General features: G+C 43.3%; 1 protein-coding gene across 3 annotated transcripts in view; it reads right to left on the minus strand.

The window, feature by feature from the left end:
* The window catches only part of FURIN (furin, paired basic amino acid cleaving enzyme), a 297,012-nt gene that overhangs the window by 97,606 nt on the left and 180,081 nt on the right, over window positions 1–19,325 (minus strand). For all 3 annotated transcript variants that reach the window (XM_077263564.1, XM_077263562.1, XM_077263563.1), the window contains one exon: window positions 3,239–3,334. In XM_077263564.1, the coding sequence (XP_077119679.1) occupies window positions 3,239–3,334 (96 nt within the window). The remainder of the gene's footprint in view (window positions 1–3,238; window positions 3,335–19,325) is intronic.

Here is a 19,325-nt window from a genome sequence, read left to right on the forward strand (position 1 = left end):
AACAGAAATTCTTCTCTAGGTGTCTTTTTTTGCCCCTGTATGAGGTTGACCAATCATAAGGAGGAAACATCATGCAGGGGAAATTAATAAAAGCAAACACACATCTACCAAAAAGCTTTTTCAGTGCAAGACCTGTACTGACACGCAGTCCTTCTATCTGATCTATGCGCCAATTGGGTAGAGTACAGCAGAGCTGTGGATGATTACAAACACTTCTAGCTGCTTTCATCTCCCAGCAGACAGTGTGGCGATATGGGGAGTAGAACACAGCTCTGTGTTATTAAAAACACCTCTTGCAGCTTTTATCTCAGGGCACTGTCAGCTCTGCTGTACTCCTCCTCCCCTAAAGGGACTGCCCTGAGATAAAAGCTTCTAGAGGTGTTTGCAATGACACATAGCTCTACTCTATTCTACACAGTAGGTGCAGATACTACAGAGGAGAGCTGGGCTGTGTGTCATTATGTCTCACACCTGGGGAAAGGGTTTTTTCATTGTTACCGGTATGATGCCTCCTGCTTATGATTGGGCAACATCATGCAGGGGAAAAAGTTCAAGCACCAAGAGATTAATCACTGCAAATGCCCCTTAGTGTAAAGTAAAATCTAAACTTTATAAGCTAAAATGTCCACATTGGAGATGAGAAATAAAAAAATAAATGTTATTCAGCTTTGCCGCCATTATTCCATGTTGCAGCAAGTTTAACTCCTTCACGACCTTAGACGTATCCATTCGTCCAGGTCGGCTAGTCCAGGTGGCTAGCCTCTGTGCAAAATCGTATGGATACGATTTTGTGCGCACAGAGGCTGGTCCTGCATTGCTATACCTTATAACAGCAATCAAATTGCAGAAAGTGAAAGTCCCATAGTGGGGCCAAGTAAGAATAAAAAAAAAAGTTGTGAATAAATAATAAAAGTACATATATTTGGTATTGCTGCTTCTGGAGAGACACAGGCTCTCTATGCATGTGTTGTGACTGTCACAAAGCCGTGACACATGCAGCTGCGGAGCCAAAAAGCCGATTATCGGGAGCGCTCCAGGTATCCGGGTTCCCTCTGTAGCCTACTCGGTAACTGCTATAGCTTGCCAAATAAGCAGGAACCAAAACAAATTCGCTCATCTCTACACCCTAGTTTAGAAGGCCAAAAATGATGGGCCTGGCTGAACTTTGAAAAATGAAGTGCAAAATACAATATAATATATATATATATATATATATATATATATATATATATATATATATATATATATATATATATATATATATATATATATATATATATATATATATATATATATATATATATACACACACATATACACATACATATACACACACACACAAACACACCGTACATGATATATGAGGCTTTGGTTGATATTTTGGCCAAGATGTGCAATCTCGCAACCCGTAACAAGAGTCCTCACACTTGCGAGTCCAAACACTATAAATAGCAAAGACACAAAAAGAGGACTAAAAAAAAACCCAACAAAAAAGGGGCAGCAGTATTTACCTGACCAGTTCTCAGAACTAACGCACTCTCAGGAAGCCGCAAACCCATGCAGTAAAGGGTGACATTTTTAGAATGGGGTCACTTTTTGGTATTTTTTTTTTTTTTATCATATAGGCCCCTCAAATTCACTTCAAATGTGAGGCGGTCCCTAAAAATATGGTTTTGTAAACTTTGTTGGAAAAAGGTGAAATCGCTGGTCAACTTTTAACCTTTATAACTTCATAACAAAAATAAATAAATAAAAAAATAGGTTTAAAAAAATTGTGATGATGTAAAGTCGATATGTGGGAAATGTGATTTATGAACTACGGTATTTTGTGTGACACGAGTATCTGATTTAAGGGCATAAAAGTTATAATTCAAAAATTGCGAAATTTTCAACATTTTTCCAAATTTCCATTTTTTCCACAAATAAACGCAAGTCATATCAATTAAATGTTACCACCATCATGAAGTACAATGTTTCAAGAAAAAACGATCTCAGAATCAGTGGGATCCGTTGATGCGTTCTAGAGGTATAAAGTGACAGTGGTCAGAACTGTAAAATGTAACAGAGAATAAGGATCCGTTTACATGGACTGACCAGCTGCACGATACGACCGCCGTTCAGTAAACTTTCTCCAATTGGCGGTAAAATTGATGCATGCACACACAGGCAGACCAAAGTAAATGATGCGCACTGAGCCAGCTATACTTAATCGCTCAGTGCGCATAAGCCGACATTGATCTCGGCAGCATGAGCCCTGCCTACACAGGACGATGCACCGACGAAAATGATAACCTTTTACACTGCATAAAAAAAATCAATTCACCAGTTGAACAAGCATTTTGCTTGTTCATCAGCAGCCGGTTTACATAGCAAGATAATTCAAAGATGAGAGTTTTTATTCATGTCCATTCACGATTCTCTTGCAGTGTAAATGGCTCCTTACAGAGAAAAGAAATTTCCGGATACGTTAATATTGCCTTAGGTAAGGAAAAACATTCAAGAAACTTCCAAATCTAGGCCTCTCGTACACATTCATGATCAGGATTCATATCCTGCCAGTATAAAACAGATCCCAACTATAGCGCCAATAGTATAAAGAACAATTTACATCCATATTTTATTGTGAGTCTCATGGTCTTTCAATACATTGCATGCTACATTGGATGCTGTATAAACCAACATTTTACTTACATATGGCTTTCACGTGACATTAAGAGTACTAATCTATATTTTTTAACAAAGACAATATGTAATGAGACAAGCCGTTATTGGGCATGTGGACAAGGGATGCATTATAAATGGTGCTAATAATAATAATAATATGCAAAAAAAAAAAACACAATAAGTGCACATGAGTGTGCAGCTTGGTTTGCACAGAAATGTGGTCACTCCTGTTCTATTCTTGTAGTCATATTTAGTACAGTTTTCATCACCTACTAAAGGAACCTAAATAGTAAGGCAAAGTATAATAAGCGACAACTTATTTTTCCTTCATGTCAAAAGCAGACAAAGGTACTGCAGAATCACTCAAATATTGCGTGCATGCGCTAGAAAAGGAATTCTGGCAACAGCAATTCTCATGCAATCCTCACTAGTACAAAGCATAACACGGCATATTTCTCGCTGCAGGGAGCATCGTGTACGGAGTGTATTTTTAGGAGAATAGCTGCGTAAAAACATTTACAGAGAAATTAGCTTTAAAATCATAAACTATGCAATTTTTTTTTTACGGACTTACCAAATACCACTGCATGAAAAATTTGGGGTCTGTTGGCTCTGGAAAAATATCTCTTTTCCTTCTTTTCTTTGCCACCTGCTGTTCTACCCAATGCACCTGAAAAGTGAGAGAGAATAACATTTAGGAAACATGAACTTGTGGTTATTGTTTTAAGGCTATGTTCCCACAATGAGCTTTTGGTGAATTTTTGATGTTGTACATTTTCTGCACATATTAAAGGGAACCGGTCACCCCTCAGGGCATTTTTAAGTAAAAGAGCTACCTTCAGCAGCACTAAGGCTGGATTCTGTGAAGGTGGCTCTTATGTTTAGCATCCCTAGGAATGCTGAAATAATCAGTTTTATAAATTTCGCGCCATACTTCCATTGTGTCAGGGAGGTATGATTTCTCCCAGACTCCGGCGCCTTCTAGCTGTCCATCTCACCGGTGCCTTCGTGTAGCCGAGGTCCCAGATCCCGCCCTGCCGGTGACGTCACGACAGAGAGGAGGCGGCGCCCGGTGGGATGATGGACGGCTGCGAGGGGATGGGGTAAAGGAGAAATCATACCTCCCTGACTCAACAGAGGTATGTATGGCGCCAAATTTATAAAAGTGATTATTTCAGCGTTCCTAGGTATACTAAACATAAAAGAGCCACCTTCACAGAATGCATCCTTAGTGCTGCTGAAGGTGACTCTGTTACTTAAAAACACCCTGGGGGGGTTCCCTGTAACTAAAATCAGTTACTGTACTTGCATTTTTTAAATAACTCCTAGTAGGAACATAGCGTCACAGACTAGCTACATGGTGGTTCGCTAGCTAGGGAGCTCATTTTTATGAAAATGTCATGTTTTTCTTATTGAGAGGATGCATTCCTTTAGAAAATATTGTCATCTTTAGACAAGCTTATCTTAATATGTGTTTTTTAAACAGTCTGCATAAAAAATATTCAAAAACCCTATACAAAATAAAAAAAAAAAATCATAAAAACAAAGCTTTAGTGAGGTAGAACAAAACTAGAAAGATAAAGCAACACTCAATGAAAGCTAAAGTCAAGCAAAAAATAGTAGAAAAAAGCGCTATAGCACTCACCAAGTTGGCAGTCAAAGTTCCTTTATTTAAGAATCACATATAAACGACAAGTCTTCACGGCACGGGGGTGTGAGGGAGTGCAGTCCATATCAGACGAGACTCGTCTGATATGGACTGCACTCCCTCACACCCCCGTGCCGTGAAGACTTGTCGTTTATATGTGATTCTTAAATAAAGGAACTTTGACTGCCAACTTGGTGAGTGCTATAGCGCTTTTTTCTACTATTTTTTGCTTGATGATATACTGCTATATCCACGCAAGCACCTCCATGTTTGTCTCGGACATCCATTCAATTGCATTGAACTCACGATTATTTATGACTCCAGCATAGGGGACAGTGCGGCTCTCTGTTTGCTGGATTTCTGAAAGCTAAAGTCAGCTTCTCAAAAGGGCAATATACTCATCATTAGATGTGCTCTGAAAAATTCAATAACTCTGCTCAGCACAGAAGAAGGCCTTTATAGTTGTAGGGCTTTGTTCAAACTACCACAAATATAGAACTTTATTGATTTTCACTAATTTCCAGAATCGCTCCATTTAGTAGCAAAACAAATCACAAAGATCCTCTCGTAAGCAAACACTGGCCAGTCACAACAAGGCTGGTACTTGGGTCTATGATGAGGAATTTTAATTCCCGGTGGCCTTGAAAGTTTTTGGAACTCTCCAAATTGAACTGTAAGTTAAATGACATTCAAGGCACAAAAATATTCTACCTTTCTGACAACTTAACATTTTAAGCTTAAAAACGTTCAGAATTCTGTGTGATTTGGGTAAGAATATTCATTCAGTTTGGCCTCCATTAGCTGTATCCTCTTGCTTCTTAAAGAGTTTAACACATTCTCAAAATAAGTCTTAAGCAGTCTGGGCACTCCTATGCCGTCTATATGGGCATGTTGGTCATATCACGCGGGATAAAATTATATCCTGATAACTGCGATCCGATGTCTTATTCCAGAGAATTTCACATTTTTAGTAATATATAAACGAGCTGATAAGATCTATTGGATGGACTGAGACCTCCCCGATAATCTGTCGGCAGACCTTATTTTACATAAAAGAGGGAGTTGTAGACCAGCAGAGCAGGTTGTCAGTCATTACATGTCTCACACTGGCAATGCCGTATTTCATTTAAATTAAGATATGAAAGCAAATTCCCAGGGATATCTATATGTGACCTATAGATCTTAACAGCTCAACTAGTTATTAAGAAAAATGTGGATTTCACTAGAATAAGACATCAGATTGCAGATATCACTTAATTTAACTTTCTATGACCTATATGCCCATAGAGACAGCCTATAAGTTGATCCTACAGACAGATTCCCTTTAAGGAATTCTCCAAATGAACCAACTCAAGCAAGGGCTGTGATTGGAGAGTCTGTTCTTCTTTCCCCACTCAAGCAACCAGGCCCTGATCTGGGTTTTACATTAAACTAGTTGCAGAGCCAGGCCTCTTTTGCCACTTTGCAGACGACCTGGTGGCCTGAAATGTCCATTTTGTAGCTTCCCTCCTACAGTAGAAGGAAGGAGAATTAGCCACTTTGAACAATGTGCTATGTTATAAGGTTTCACCCACAGAAGGCAGAGTCAGAGGATTAGATGGTTGGTCTGGGTGTCTTTTTAGGATTTTAAATGTGCCCACCGAGTATAAAACATAAGCTAATAATGATAGTCACTGCCATTGTAGACTTCAAACTTTGTAGTAATACGTTACCAGTTTCTGCACGACAAAACCTTTTTGCAAAATGCAAGGTCTATAAAGACAAGGTTTCATGTGGAACAACTTTACTGTCTGGCAGAGGGCCCTGACCTCAATCTCATCAAAGATCTTTGAAATGAATATAAACTTTAAACTGGGACTGATTGCCCACATCAATTCTCAACCACACTATTGCACTTGTGGCTGAATAGACTGGAGCTTTATAAAACCCAGTGAAACCTTTTCTGTAGAAGGGCAAACTAACTCCATATTAATGTTTAGATGCCTACATCTGGCAAATGTGTATGATACCGACTGTTTATCACAAAGACTTTTTATATGAAAAACAATAAAAACCAAAACATTCAACATATTAATGGATCACAATATTGAATATTCCATCTAGAAACTCATCTATAATCTATATCAATGCTGGCATGCAAGATGGAAGTTGCAGCTTTTGGGTCCCTTTTTTTTTTTTTTTTTTAAAGATGTAAAAGTATCCGTAGGGACTAGTGATGAGCGAGCATACTCGTTACTCGAGATTTCCCAAGCACGCTCGGGTGGTCTCCGAGTAGTTCGGCATGCTCGGAGATTTAGTTTATGTCGACTGCTAGACAGCCTGAATACATGTGGGGATTCCCTTACAAACAGGCAATCCCCACATGTAATCAAGCTGTCTAGCAGCCGCAAATCATACAGCTGCGTCGACAAACTAAATCTCCGAGCACGCTGAAATACTCGGAGACCACCCGAGCATGCTCGGAAAATCTCGAGTAACGAGTATACTCGCTCATCACTAGTAGGGACATATTATGAACAGACAGAATGTTACACTGTTCAAGAATGGATACTGTCAGATACCTTTTTCCTTTGAGATATTAACACACAATTTTTCTTGTTTATGGCTCCTTGCCTAGGAGACCAACCACCGCTGCTTGCTTTGCATTGCGCTAGAACTGGCCGGGATTAGGAGGTAACCGCTCACTCCAGGGATCCTGGCCAGCTCCAAAACAGTCCTTGCATGCACAATACTAAAGAGCTTAGAACTGCTATGCATGTTCTACTGTTGAGAAATGGTGGTCAGTCTCTATGGCAAAGAGGAGTTTAAAAAAAAAAAAAAAAAAAAAAGTGTTGATACTCATTGTGGAGACACGGGGGGGGTGGGGTGTCAGCTGAAACCGCATAGACCAGGGATCATCCCACCGAATGCCCGTTCACCTTTAATTGTAATTTATTGAACCACGAAACAGGGAAATAGCATGTAACATCCACAGCAAAATACCCAAGATCGTGCGAATTAGAGAGCCTCACCCTTCTGCTGAATCACTTGGATAAGAGCAGCTGTTACTTCCAGGGCTGACTACCCCACCTGTGGCACGCATACAGAGAAGAGCAACAAGCTTAGGAAGATGACAGTCCATTGAGGTACAAGGCCATTTGACAAGGAGATTTGACAAGGCCATTTGACCGGAGAGTCACAACCTGGCTTCGCCGAACATTTCCATGGAGTAAGGTGACCAGTGGGTCCCATTCCTGGCTTTCAGAAACACATCCATGGTGCTCAGTTGACCGGTGGGTCCAAATCCTGACTAGCCCAAACATATCCATGGTTCAGTGATTGTCAGTGGAGCAGATCTGTATTCGTTCCACCGGGGCTCAAGCCATGTCTTGGCTGCTGTCTTGTAAAGCAGGGGTGTCAAACTGCATTCCTCAAGGGCTGCAAACAGGTCATGTTTTCAGGATTTCCTTGTATTGCACAGGTGATCATTTAATCACCTGCACAGAATGATTCCAGCACCTTGTGCAATGAGAAGGAAATCTTGAAAACACGCATGGTTTGAGGCCCTCGAGGAATGCAGTTTGACACCCCTGTTGTAAAGAGTCTTTGTTTCTTTGGATCTTTTGGCTGACTGGATGTCTCAAGGTATCCCTGTATCTGGAGGTATCTGTTACAGAGGTGCATATATCCTCATTGTTTAATTATTTAATTTATTTGCATAGTTTTTCCTGCTCGGTTTTGCAAGTTAACAAGCTAGCTGGCCTGGACAATGTACAATCAAGAGATCAGCAAACATCATTGTTCAATTATCCTGCTTCTCTAGTCATCCAGGATAACAGCACAATATGTTACATCAAATGTCAACTTTCAGATTACAGGATTATGCGAACAAAAGTCTGCTTTCTTGACCAATCAGAAAAACACAAATTCAAAAGTCAGCATAGATAACATTCAATACTACTGACTTACTGAAAATAGACGTCTGGTTAATTAAGATAAAATGCTGAATGGCTACAAATTTTATTTAGTAAACTTAAAAAGTGTTATTCCCATTTATGAACCTGTGTATTCAACAGCATAATGCTACATAACCTTTCACTTGTATGTTTCTATGGAATATGGTGGATGATGTGCACATCACCTTGAGTGGCAGTCATTGTGAAGTAACCTCGTCTGTCTGCTCAACTTATGCTGCTACTGTGACAGCCTACCAATGCTTGTTCTGAAGAGTATGCCATTACGACTATATTTACATATAAAAGATAACAGTGCTGTTGAACAAGAAAATTTTTTAGGAAAGTGAGAGCTATTATATGAGAACTGCTCTGAGTGGAGGCCGGTAATTTTACACAACGGATAACCGGTCAGGAGCTGACAAGGAGGAAGAGGGAGTTGAATAGCTAACTGCTTTATAGAAATCAATGGGCTGGGGAAAGTGGTTCTTAGGAGTTACCTTCTAAGCCTGGAATGTGAATACTTGGTCAGGCTCTGATTGTTAATCTAGTTGGCAATTAGCCGTACACTATGCAAGATAAAACCCCTCACTGCAAAAGAATGAAAGTAGAGAGAAGAAGCAAGTCGATTGCAAACTTACTTTAATTCATTAGACATCATGTAAATAAGCAAGTTAATAACATTAGAATACCCCTTTAAGGTATAAAAAATCAATTAAGAATACAATTAATGTGTACTTGCTTTAAAACAAAAAAACTTTACAATACTGGAGCAAGTTCAGAGAAGAGCTACCAGTATGGTGAGCGGACTGCAAAGTATGCCCTACGAAGAATGGTTAAAGGGAACCTGTCACCCCCATAATCGAGGGTGAGCTAAGCCCACCGGCATCAGGGGCTTATCTACAGCATTCTGGAATGCTGTAGATAAGCCCCCGGATGTATCCTAAAAGATGAGAAAAAGAGATTAGATTATACTCACCTGGGCGGGCGGTCCGATCCGGTGGTCGTCGCGGTCCGGAGCCTCCCATCTTCATAGGATGACGTCCTCTTCTGGTCTTCACGCTGCGGCTCCTGCGCAGGCGTACTTTGTCTGCCCCGTTGAGGGCAGAGCAAAGTACTGCAGTGTGCAGCGCCGGGAAAGGTCAGAGAGGCCCAGCGACTACGCACTGCAGTATTTTGCTCTGCCCTCAACCGGACAGACAAAGTATGCCTGCGCCGGAGCCGCAACGTGAAGACCAGAAGAGGACGTCATCTGATGAAGATGGGAGGTGCTGGACCAGACAGAACCGCAGCGGGACCGCCCCTGGGTGAGTATAATCTAACCTCTTTTTCTGGGTTTTGGGGGTGACAGGTTCCCTTTAAAGGTTCTGAGAATGTTTAGCTTGCAAAAAAGAAGGCTAAAAGGAGACTTAATAGCGGTCTAGAAATATTTAAAGGGATATCACAGTGTAGAGGTTTCATTCTTATTCTCATTTGCACATGGAAACATGAGAAGCAATGGAATGAAACTGAAACGGAGGAGATACAGACTAGATATTAGAAAAAAACTTTTGGACAGTGAGGGTGATCACTTAGTGGAAAAGGCTGCTACGAAAGGTGTCGAGTTCTCATTCAATGGAAGTCTTTAAACAGAGGCTGGACAGACATCTGTGTGAGATGGTTTAGTGAGTCCTGCTTTGAGCAGGGGGTTTGACACGATGACCCTGGGTGTCCCTTCCAACTCTAACATTCTATGAAGTAATAGTCATGTGGAGTCATGTGATACATCCAAATCTTTACTACATAGAAGCTACTACGTTAGAGGACAATCACTCACTTGTCTCTCAAATGCTGCAATGTGGAGGAAAGAAGCCCATCCACTTGCATAAAGGTAAAACGCTCTGTTCTTTGTGAAGGGTGCAGATATACTACTTCCATTTATAGAGTCATTTGAATGAAAGAAACCGCAATGAAGAAGAGAAATGAAGGCACTAACTATACCAGCTCCTCTGTGTCTGGCAGTCTGGTTAGTAAATTTCTCTGAACGCTCGAGTCAGAGATCTTTGATGAGGTTTTATCAAGTGTGCCCTGTGTTATGTGGTGAAAAGACCAACTGCATTTATAGGTCGCATCAAATCTTAACGAAAGCCATATAAGGGATGGAAAACACCGTAACCATCTGAGTTTTGTTCCCTAGAGCGCAAGGCTGCACTGTTATGTGGCTATGCTGAAACGTTGCCTTTTTGCCAAGTCTTTTTTATGCCAATTTTAAGCTGTGTTTTACACTACCAGCAATGTCTATGAGATTTCAGAAATCTCATTGCTTTTTTTTTTTCCTGACCGATTTGGAAAACTGCTGCATTTTTGCAAACTTCAGTATGTCATTTCTTTCAGCGTATTTGTAGTGTTATTTCACCCGTTGGACATGATGGGCAAGTGCAAAAATGCAGCAAAACGCACAGGCACCATTGGTGCAAAAACCTACGGAAGATTAAGTTTTTAGTGCCCCCCCACACAAAAAAACCCAAAAAACATGGTTTATCAAAATGCACAAGAGACAACAAAAACACAGCAAAATCCACTTTTTGCAAGCAGCTTTACTGCCAAGACAGCAGGTTTTGCTGAAGGAAAGAAATGCAGCAAAATCTCAACGTGTGAACATAGCCTTAGGGTACGCTCACAAGAACATTAGGGAGATGCAAAAATCCAGCATCAGTTTTCAAGCTAATAAGCTTCAGAAATCAAAGGCGGAATCATATTTCTGTCACGGGCATGCTGCAAACCTGAGTGCAGGACTCATACGTTTTTTCTACGAGACCTAGTAACATTTAGGTCAGTTTGACATGTCTGACATTCACAGGTTGAGTTTTGATTGCAGATTTCAGGCCGATTTCCTGACCTCAACAGCCTCAAATGCCTAAATCAGGTCAGAAGACCCAAGGCATCATGGTTTTTAAGCACCGCATAAATGTCAAATGTGTGTATCTAGCCTTGATCAACTTTTTATATGAAAATATTGAATCAAATCATTAAAAACAAAATATCCCCAAACTCAATGTCTCTCCCTCTATACCATCTCTATGACAACATAGGAGACCCGACCAAGGCACTTTAACAGCAATGTGACATACAATGTCCACTCTGATAAATCACAAAACAAATATCCAAGTGTTATCAGGAATTGTGATTTATAGATCAAAATGGAACATTTTCATTACCATGGAAACAGTGGGTAAAATGCATGAAACCTTCACATATCAGATGCAAAGCTTTCACGTTACCCGCGCTATTCGTGTATGTGCATATGCACTGTAGATTATACTCACACTTCAATTAGCCACGCTTGCACAGAAAAACACAAGCTTACAGTTTGCATCTGCAAAAAATATACAAGCCGCCTACAAGCAAGAAAGGGTAAAATAACAGATTGTTAATAAATTCCAGCACACCACAAGCCTTCATCCACGAGCTTCCCGGAGGATGATGATGATTTCCAAGCAGAAAATCTCTCGGGAAATTATTAGTAAAGCGAAACTCAACTCTAGAAGCGAAAAGATACAAAACGGAAATGTGGACTGTAAGCCAGGTAAAATGTATTCTACACCAGGATTGTCAGCCACACCATCCTGCAGCTTACAGTGCTTTTAAACTCAACTTAACCCTTCACGCTGAAAAAAAGGCTCAGAGCAACTCTGTACAGATCCAGAACTGGCAATCACATATACACTTCACAGGAGTGGGTTGTAGAAGGTGTCCACAAAACAGCTCATATTTCTTGGCAGAAATATTTTGGAATGTGGGATTTGCAAAAAATCTTAAAGAGGTTGTCTCAGCCCAGAAAAGTGAGCATCTCAGATTTATGGAAATCAGATTAAGGGCTCGCTCACAAGAGCTACACAGCTGAGCGCTATGTGATGTCTATTTTATAGCACTCGGATCAATGCTATTGTATGGGGCAGTGCTGATCAGCAGTTTTTTTCTCATGTTTAATAAAAAAAAAATAATTCGAATGACACTCACCCACTCAAGTCTATGGGTATGTGGAAATCATTGGATTGCACCCGGAAAACAGAGTGAAGTCCAACTTCTGCGGACTCAGACAATGGAGAAGATAGAGAAAACTTGCTCTCCATCCTCTCATCACCTGTGCTACAATTCTCCCATTTAAGAGAATCACATCACTGTAAGATGACACTCGATCAGAGTTTAGCATAATCGAGCCTCACATGAGAGAGTATGAGCGCAGTCCTAAAAATGACTATAGTGAGACGCTCCTGGGTGCACAGCTTTATACTGGATGCTACAGAGAAGGATGAAAATGTCCAAAATGTCCAAGATGGGTATAGCTACATAGTTGACCGCATCTTGGGGCCCATCTCAGCAAGGCGTATACGGCCAAAAATGATGTCCGACATAGCACGCAGTGACTCCATCTGCATCATTACAGTCAACGGCCCATACTCATACTCCCAAATCATGTTATACATGAATGAGACCTTAAGGGGGACACACAACACAATTGTGGCTGCAGAGCAGATTAAAACCTTCCATTAAAAAATAAATAAATAGAAAACAGACAAAAAAAAAAAAAATTTGCTTCTCAATCTAATTTGGCACCTTAGGAGTTAGCTTTAGTCCAAATGGGATTTAGGCTACTTTCACACTAGCGTCGTGCACTGCACGTCGCAATGCGACGTGCCGATGCAACGACGCTAGCGTTGAAAGCACCGCACAACGGGGGCAGCGGATGCAGTTTTTCAACGCATCCGCTGCCCCATTGTAAGGTCCGGGGAGGAGGGGGTGGAGTTCCGGCCGGGCATGCGCGGTCGGGAATGGCGGACACGACGCACAAAAAAACGTTACATGTAGCGTTTTTTTTGTGCTGACGGTCCGCCAAAACACGACGCATCCGTCGCACGACGGATACGACGTGTGGCAATCCGTCGCAAATGCAAGTCAATGGAGAAAAAAACGCATCCTGCAAGCACTTTTGCAGGATGCGTTTTTTCTCCAAAACGACGCATTGCGACGGAGGCCAAACGACGCTAGTGTGAAAGTAGCCTTATAAAGGAGGGAGAACTAAACTCCTCCAGTATGGGTCCTATGCAATAACTCACTAGGTGCCACATACTTTTCCAATATTTTTGGAATGGAGAGACTAAATTATGGAAAAAAAAATAGAATGTCTTACCGGTAATTCGGTTTCTAGGAACCTTCCACGACAGTCACCTTGGAGGATGTCTCCCTGCCCTAATGGGGGACAGGAAACACAAAGAGGTTAAATAACCCTACCCTTCCTGCTATCTCCAGTGTTTTTTCTGGACACACAAGTATGCATAGTTACCACCAAAGTGCAGGAATCATCCAATAGGAGTATCAGATAGGGAGGGAAATTAGTGCGGTTGTGGAAGGTTCCTAGAAACCGAATTACCGGTAAGACTAATTCTATTTTCTCCAGTCACCTTCCACGACAGTCACCTTGGAGTAATACCAACATTGATTTCTTTAGGGAGAGACCACAGCCTGCAGAACACGTCTGACGAATGTTAGATCCCTGTCAAAACTCAGTCTATAATGTCTGGTGAAGGTATGCACAGACGACCATGTAGCGGCTCTGCATATCTGCTCAGATGAAGCGTTCCCTCTTGCTGCCCATGATGTAGAGACCAACCGAGTGGAGTGAGCCTTTAGTGAAGCAGGAGGAGGAAGATCTTTTATTGAACATCCTAGACAAATGGCCTGTTTGATCCAGTTTGCAATTGTGCATTTAGCTGCCTTTCTTCCTTTATTTCGGCCTGAAAACTGAATTAAAAGATTCTGGTCAACCCTCCAAGCCTTGGATTGTTCCAGGTAATGGGAGGACCACTCTGCAGACATCCAGAGTGTGGAAATTTTTCTTCCTTCGCATTGGAAGAATTTGGGCAAAATGAGGGCAACACAATATCTTGACCCCTGTGGAAGTCTGAGGCAACCTTGGGCATAAAGGAGGGATCCAAACGCAAAACTATACCAGAAGAGTTTATAGATAGGTAGGGTTCTTGTATTGATAGGGCCTGCAATTCTATGCATCTAGCTGTGGTAATTGCCACCAGAAAAACTGTCTTAAGTGTTAGGGTTTTAAAAGATATTGAGGACAAGGGTTCGAAAGGAACCTGGGTTAGACTGTTGAGTACTAAATTTAGATCCAAGGGGGAACCCGGTTAGGGAGTCTAGGACGTATTCTGCTTGCAGAGGTCATAAACTGTTTGATCCAGCGGTGCCCCGGCAGGTCCTAGTCAAAAAAGGAACTAAGGGTAGAAATCTGAACCTTCAGAGTGCTTGGGGAAAAACCTAGCTCCAACTCTTTCTGGAGGAAGTCCAGGACCTGAGCAATGTTGGGGTGGAAGGGATCAGGGACATTGGGAAGACACCAGGAAGAAAACTCTTTCCATACTTTGCCATAGATGGCACTCGTCACTGGTTTTCTGCTCTTTTGAAGATTTTGGACTACCCTGTTCGAGACACCTCTGGCTTTTAGGATGCTGGCTTCAGTAACCAAGCCGCTAGGTTCAGTCTGTTTAGGTCTGGGTAACGTAGGGGACCCTGACAAAGGAGGTCGGTCGTCTGGGGCAGAAATAATGGACCTTCTAATGCCATATCCATCAACGCGCTGTACCAGCTGCGCCCTGGCCACATTGGAGCAATTAGGATCGTTGTGACCTGGTCCAACCGGATTTTCTACAGTGTTTTCGCCAACATAGGGATAAGTGGGAAGGCGTAGGCCAAGTTGAAATTCCATGGATGGGCGAAAGCATCTACCCCCGAGCTCCATAAGCAGGACTGAGGGAATAAAAGGTTTTTGTTTTTGCTTTCTGAGCATTTGCAAACAAATCGACGTCTGGGCTCTCCCATCTCGCGGTCAGGGATAGGAAGACCGCTTGGTTCAGGCACCATTCTCCCGGATGGACATCCCTCCTGCTCAGGAAGTCCGCCTGGGCATTGTCTGAACCCTTGAGATGTATTGCCGAGATTGACAACAGGTGTTTCTCTGCCCAGAAAAATATCCTTTCTGCGATTAGTTTTAAGCTGGCATACTTCGTGCCCCCTTGGTGTCGAAGGTAGGCTATCGTTACGTTGTCGGAGTAGACCCGAACATGATGATTTTGGATTAGAGGTGAAGCGGCTATCAGTGCTTCCTCCACTGCCTTTAGTTCTCTCAGGTTCGAAGATCTGGATCTTATGTCCAGGGACCATAGTCCCTGAAAATATATGTTTCCTCCACCACAGCTCCCCAACCTCTTCGGCTGGCACCTGTACAAAGTATTTTTAGGGGGAGCTGATCCCAGCTCACCCCCCGCCGCAGGTTTTGGCAATTCAACCACCAGGAGAGAGCCGACTTCACATGTCCGGGAAGCAGAATTTTCCTGGACAGCACATTGTGATACCTTCGTGAGTATAGAAGGACATGGGATTGGAGGGTTCGAGTGTGCGCCTGAGCCCAGGATACTGCCTGAATACATGAAGTCAGGGATCCCAGAATGGACATGGACTCTCTCTCTCTAGGTTTGTGACCTCAGTTGTTTGAATTTGGAGATTTTCTGGCAAAGGTCGTGCTGACGATCCTCGGGAAGGAAGGATGTCCTTTTTTTCCCGAGTCTAGGAGAATCCCCAGAAATTTCTTCCTTGGGGAAGGAAGGGTGGAGGTCTGATTTCTGAAGATTTGGGATCCAGCCTAGGGATTCGAGGATCTCCAGAGGTTTTGACACGTCCTGTTTCAGACGAGATGTCGATGGAGCGACTATGAGGAAGTCGTCCAAATATGGAACAACGCATATTCCCTGGAGACAGATGAAGATAACTGCTTCCCTCATAATCTTTGAAAATACTCTCTGTGCTGAGGAGACGCCGAATGGTAGCGTGTTGAATTGGAAATGGGTGATCCCTTGGTTGTGGGAGATTGCGAACCTGAGGAACTTCCTGTGATCCGGATGGATCGGAACATGGTAGTAAGCATCCCTTAGGTCTATTGTAGCCATCACCCAGTCTTGTCCAATCAAAGGGATTTCCGTCTTGATCGACTCCATCTTGAACCTCCGGTATTTGATGAACTGGTTTAGGGGTTTTAAATTTATGATGACCCTGTATTTACCGGAGGGTTTCCTTATGAGGAACAGGTGAGAGTAATGTCTGGTGTATGAACGGGGTAATCCTCAGACACTGGGGGGGGGGATGGGACTCTCAAACTCCAACTTCAGCCCAAATTGTAAGGTGTGAAGGATCTAATGGTTTGTGGATATGGACTGCCATTGGGCAAGGAAATCCGAGAGTCGGCCCCCCACCGGAGAGTCACTGTTTGTCCGGGGTCTGCTGTTGTTGAGGGACAAGGATGTTCCTGCTTCTACCCCCCTTCGGGTAGCTCCACCGTCCAGTTTTACCCTTTCCCCTGAACTCCTTCTGGGAGGACTGTTCACGAGGGGGACGAAAAAACTGCTTCCTAGTAAATTTCTGCTCGGGAAGCGATTTCTTCTTATCCGAAGCTTTTTCAAGGATATCATCCAAGACTGGACCAAACACGTGGTGTCCCTGGAAGATGATGTCACAGAGTTTAGTCTTAGAGGTGATGTCCCCCCTCCCACGATTTTAGCCAAAGGGCTCTCCTAGCAGAATTAGAGAGGACTAAGGATTTTGCTGCCACCCGGACCGACTCTCCTGCCCGTCGCCTTTTGGAGAAGGGGAAGGGAGTGAAGGATCTCTTCTTTAGAGGTCCCCTGAGAGAGGTGTTCTTCCAATTTGCCAAGGCAGAGAAAAAGGGATCTGACGACGCAAGTAGAAGCTATATTTGTTTTGATCAGGTTCGCAGAGGATTCCCAGGATTTTTTCAGGTGGCTTTCTATTTTCCGATCCATAGGATCTTTTAGGCTATGTGCACACAATGCGGATTTGCTGCGGATCCGCAGCGGATTTTTCCGCGCAAAAATGCTGCAGATCCGCACTGTGATGTACAGTACAATGTAAATCAATGGGGTAAAAAAATAGCTGTGCAGATGGTGCGGAAAAATCAGTGTGGAATTGCTGCGGATTTCAAAGAAGTGCATGTCACTTCTTTTGTGCAGATCTGCAGCGTTTCTGCACCCCTCCATGTTAAAAATCCGCAGTGGCAAAAACCGCAGAAAATCCGCACAAACTCTGCATCAATTCTACATAAAAACCGCACAAAATCAGCGGCTGCGGATTCTGCCAGGAGATGCGGATTTTGTGCAGAAAATTCTGCACCTCTTTTCTTACGTGTGCACATAGCCTTAATTGGGAAGAATCCTCAAAGGGGAGGGACGTCTTCTTGGTTATTTTAGAGACCTGGAAGTCCATCCTAGGGATTTCTCAAATAGAACTATCACCTTCAAGGGGAAAGCGATTCTTTAATTCCGAGGGTACGCCAAGTCCCTTCTCTGGGGAAAACCATTCCTGAAATATGAGGTTTTGGACATTCTCATGAACAGGAAACCCTTTTTTACCCCTGGGTTTCAGCCCCCCAAACATCTCATCCTGAATTGAGTGTTTAACCTCTACTTCCTCCATCCCCATGGTGTTTCTCACTATGGAAACCAGCTCTTCCATATCCTCAGAAATAAAAATAGTATTTCTTATTATCAGGCGTAGGGGTGGATGTGGAGCCCTCATTTTCCCAAATATCTTCTGACCCTGAGGTATGAATTTCACCCGAGTCAGAGTCAGATTCAGCGGGTGCCAATTTCCTCTTTTTAGGGGGAGGGGGACGCGGCACTGGGGTTTGGGAAAGGGCTGCCATGGAGGTTTGCACCTCCTGCTTGATGAGAGTTTTGATACTGTCCAGGAGAGAGGGCTGCTCGGCATGTAATATGTCGTTCGTGCAGGGTTGGCATAAGGTCTTCTTGTAAGCAGACGGGATCCTGGAACCACAAACACCACACTTGAGGCTGGGTTTGTTCTTTGGGGCAGGGACTCTCCCTAAAAGAGAGAAGGTATACTAAGTGACCCATAGGTATCAGGCCTGGACAGTAAAGGACCAGCCCTGCTACTCACGGTAGGAGGGTGAATGCTGGGACCTACAGATGCAGCTGTAGGTTTGTCGCTGTCCATGGTCAGACTGTCACCAGTCACACAAGACAGACTCTGTCTTACCTGGAGGCTCCCGACCAGGATATGAAGACATCGAGGTCCAGCGTCAATTGTGTGCTCCTCTTCCCATGATCCGCAGGGTAGGATCCCAGGAACGACCCTAGTAGTGGCGAAGGTACCAGAGCCCTGGCTGCAAACAGAGAGTGCGTTTCAGCATGGGCACCAACGAGATGCGAAACCGGAAGTGCACGCCGACATAACTTCCGGCGCGCGCACTGACGTCACATCCGGCCCCAGACCCACGTGAGGAGGACGCCGGGGAGCTGAGGGAGGACCCCGGCTGCACATCGCCGCCACGCTTTACCTCCCGAATAGGCGCGGGAGGGGCGGGAAGGGGGTCCAGAGTCGCATGGACATGGAGACAGGAGCAGCCACCTGGAGGAGGAGAGGAGAAACCCTTGACCTCGGACTGCCCGGCTTCTAAGGTTACGCTCTTCTAGGGCTCCGCTCGCCGGCCACGGCAACACCTGAGACGGACCTCTTCACGCCCCACTGGGGGACAGGAAAAACACTAGAGATAGCAGGAAGGGGAGGGTTATTTAACCTCTTTGTGTTTCCTGTCCCCCATTAAGGCGGGGAGACATCCTCCAAGGTGACTGTCGTGGAAGGTGACTGGAGAAAAAAGGTTTGTTCTGCTGTGTACCTACTATTACATTGCTTGTCCAGTTTTACATGAAAAATTTAGTGAAATGTCCTCTTTATGGGGACTGTCCATTCAGTTGCTAAATGACATGCGAGTTATCTGTAGAGGATGACCAGCAGATCAGTATTTTGCAGAACTTGACGCCATTTCACTTAGTCCTTTATAGCAGCGTGGTGATCTAGGATTGCAGGTTATATACTGTGCTTACAATAAGCCTGCAATAGAGCGATATGCCCCTTGTAATCAAAGGTTCATTTGGCTATGATGTCTTTATTTGATTAAATGCTTGGTACAAAACACAAATCTATCACAAAATTGCAGGGAG

Source organism: Ranitomeya variabilis, chromosome 5, assembly GCF_051348905.1.
Source record: "Ranitomeya variabilis isolate aRanVar5 chromosome 5, aRanVar5.hap1, whole genome shotgun sequence".
NCBI classification, from domain to species: domain Eukaryota; kingdom Metazoa; phylum Chordata; class Amphibia; order Anura; family Dendrobatidae; genus Ranitomeya; species Ranitomeya variabilis.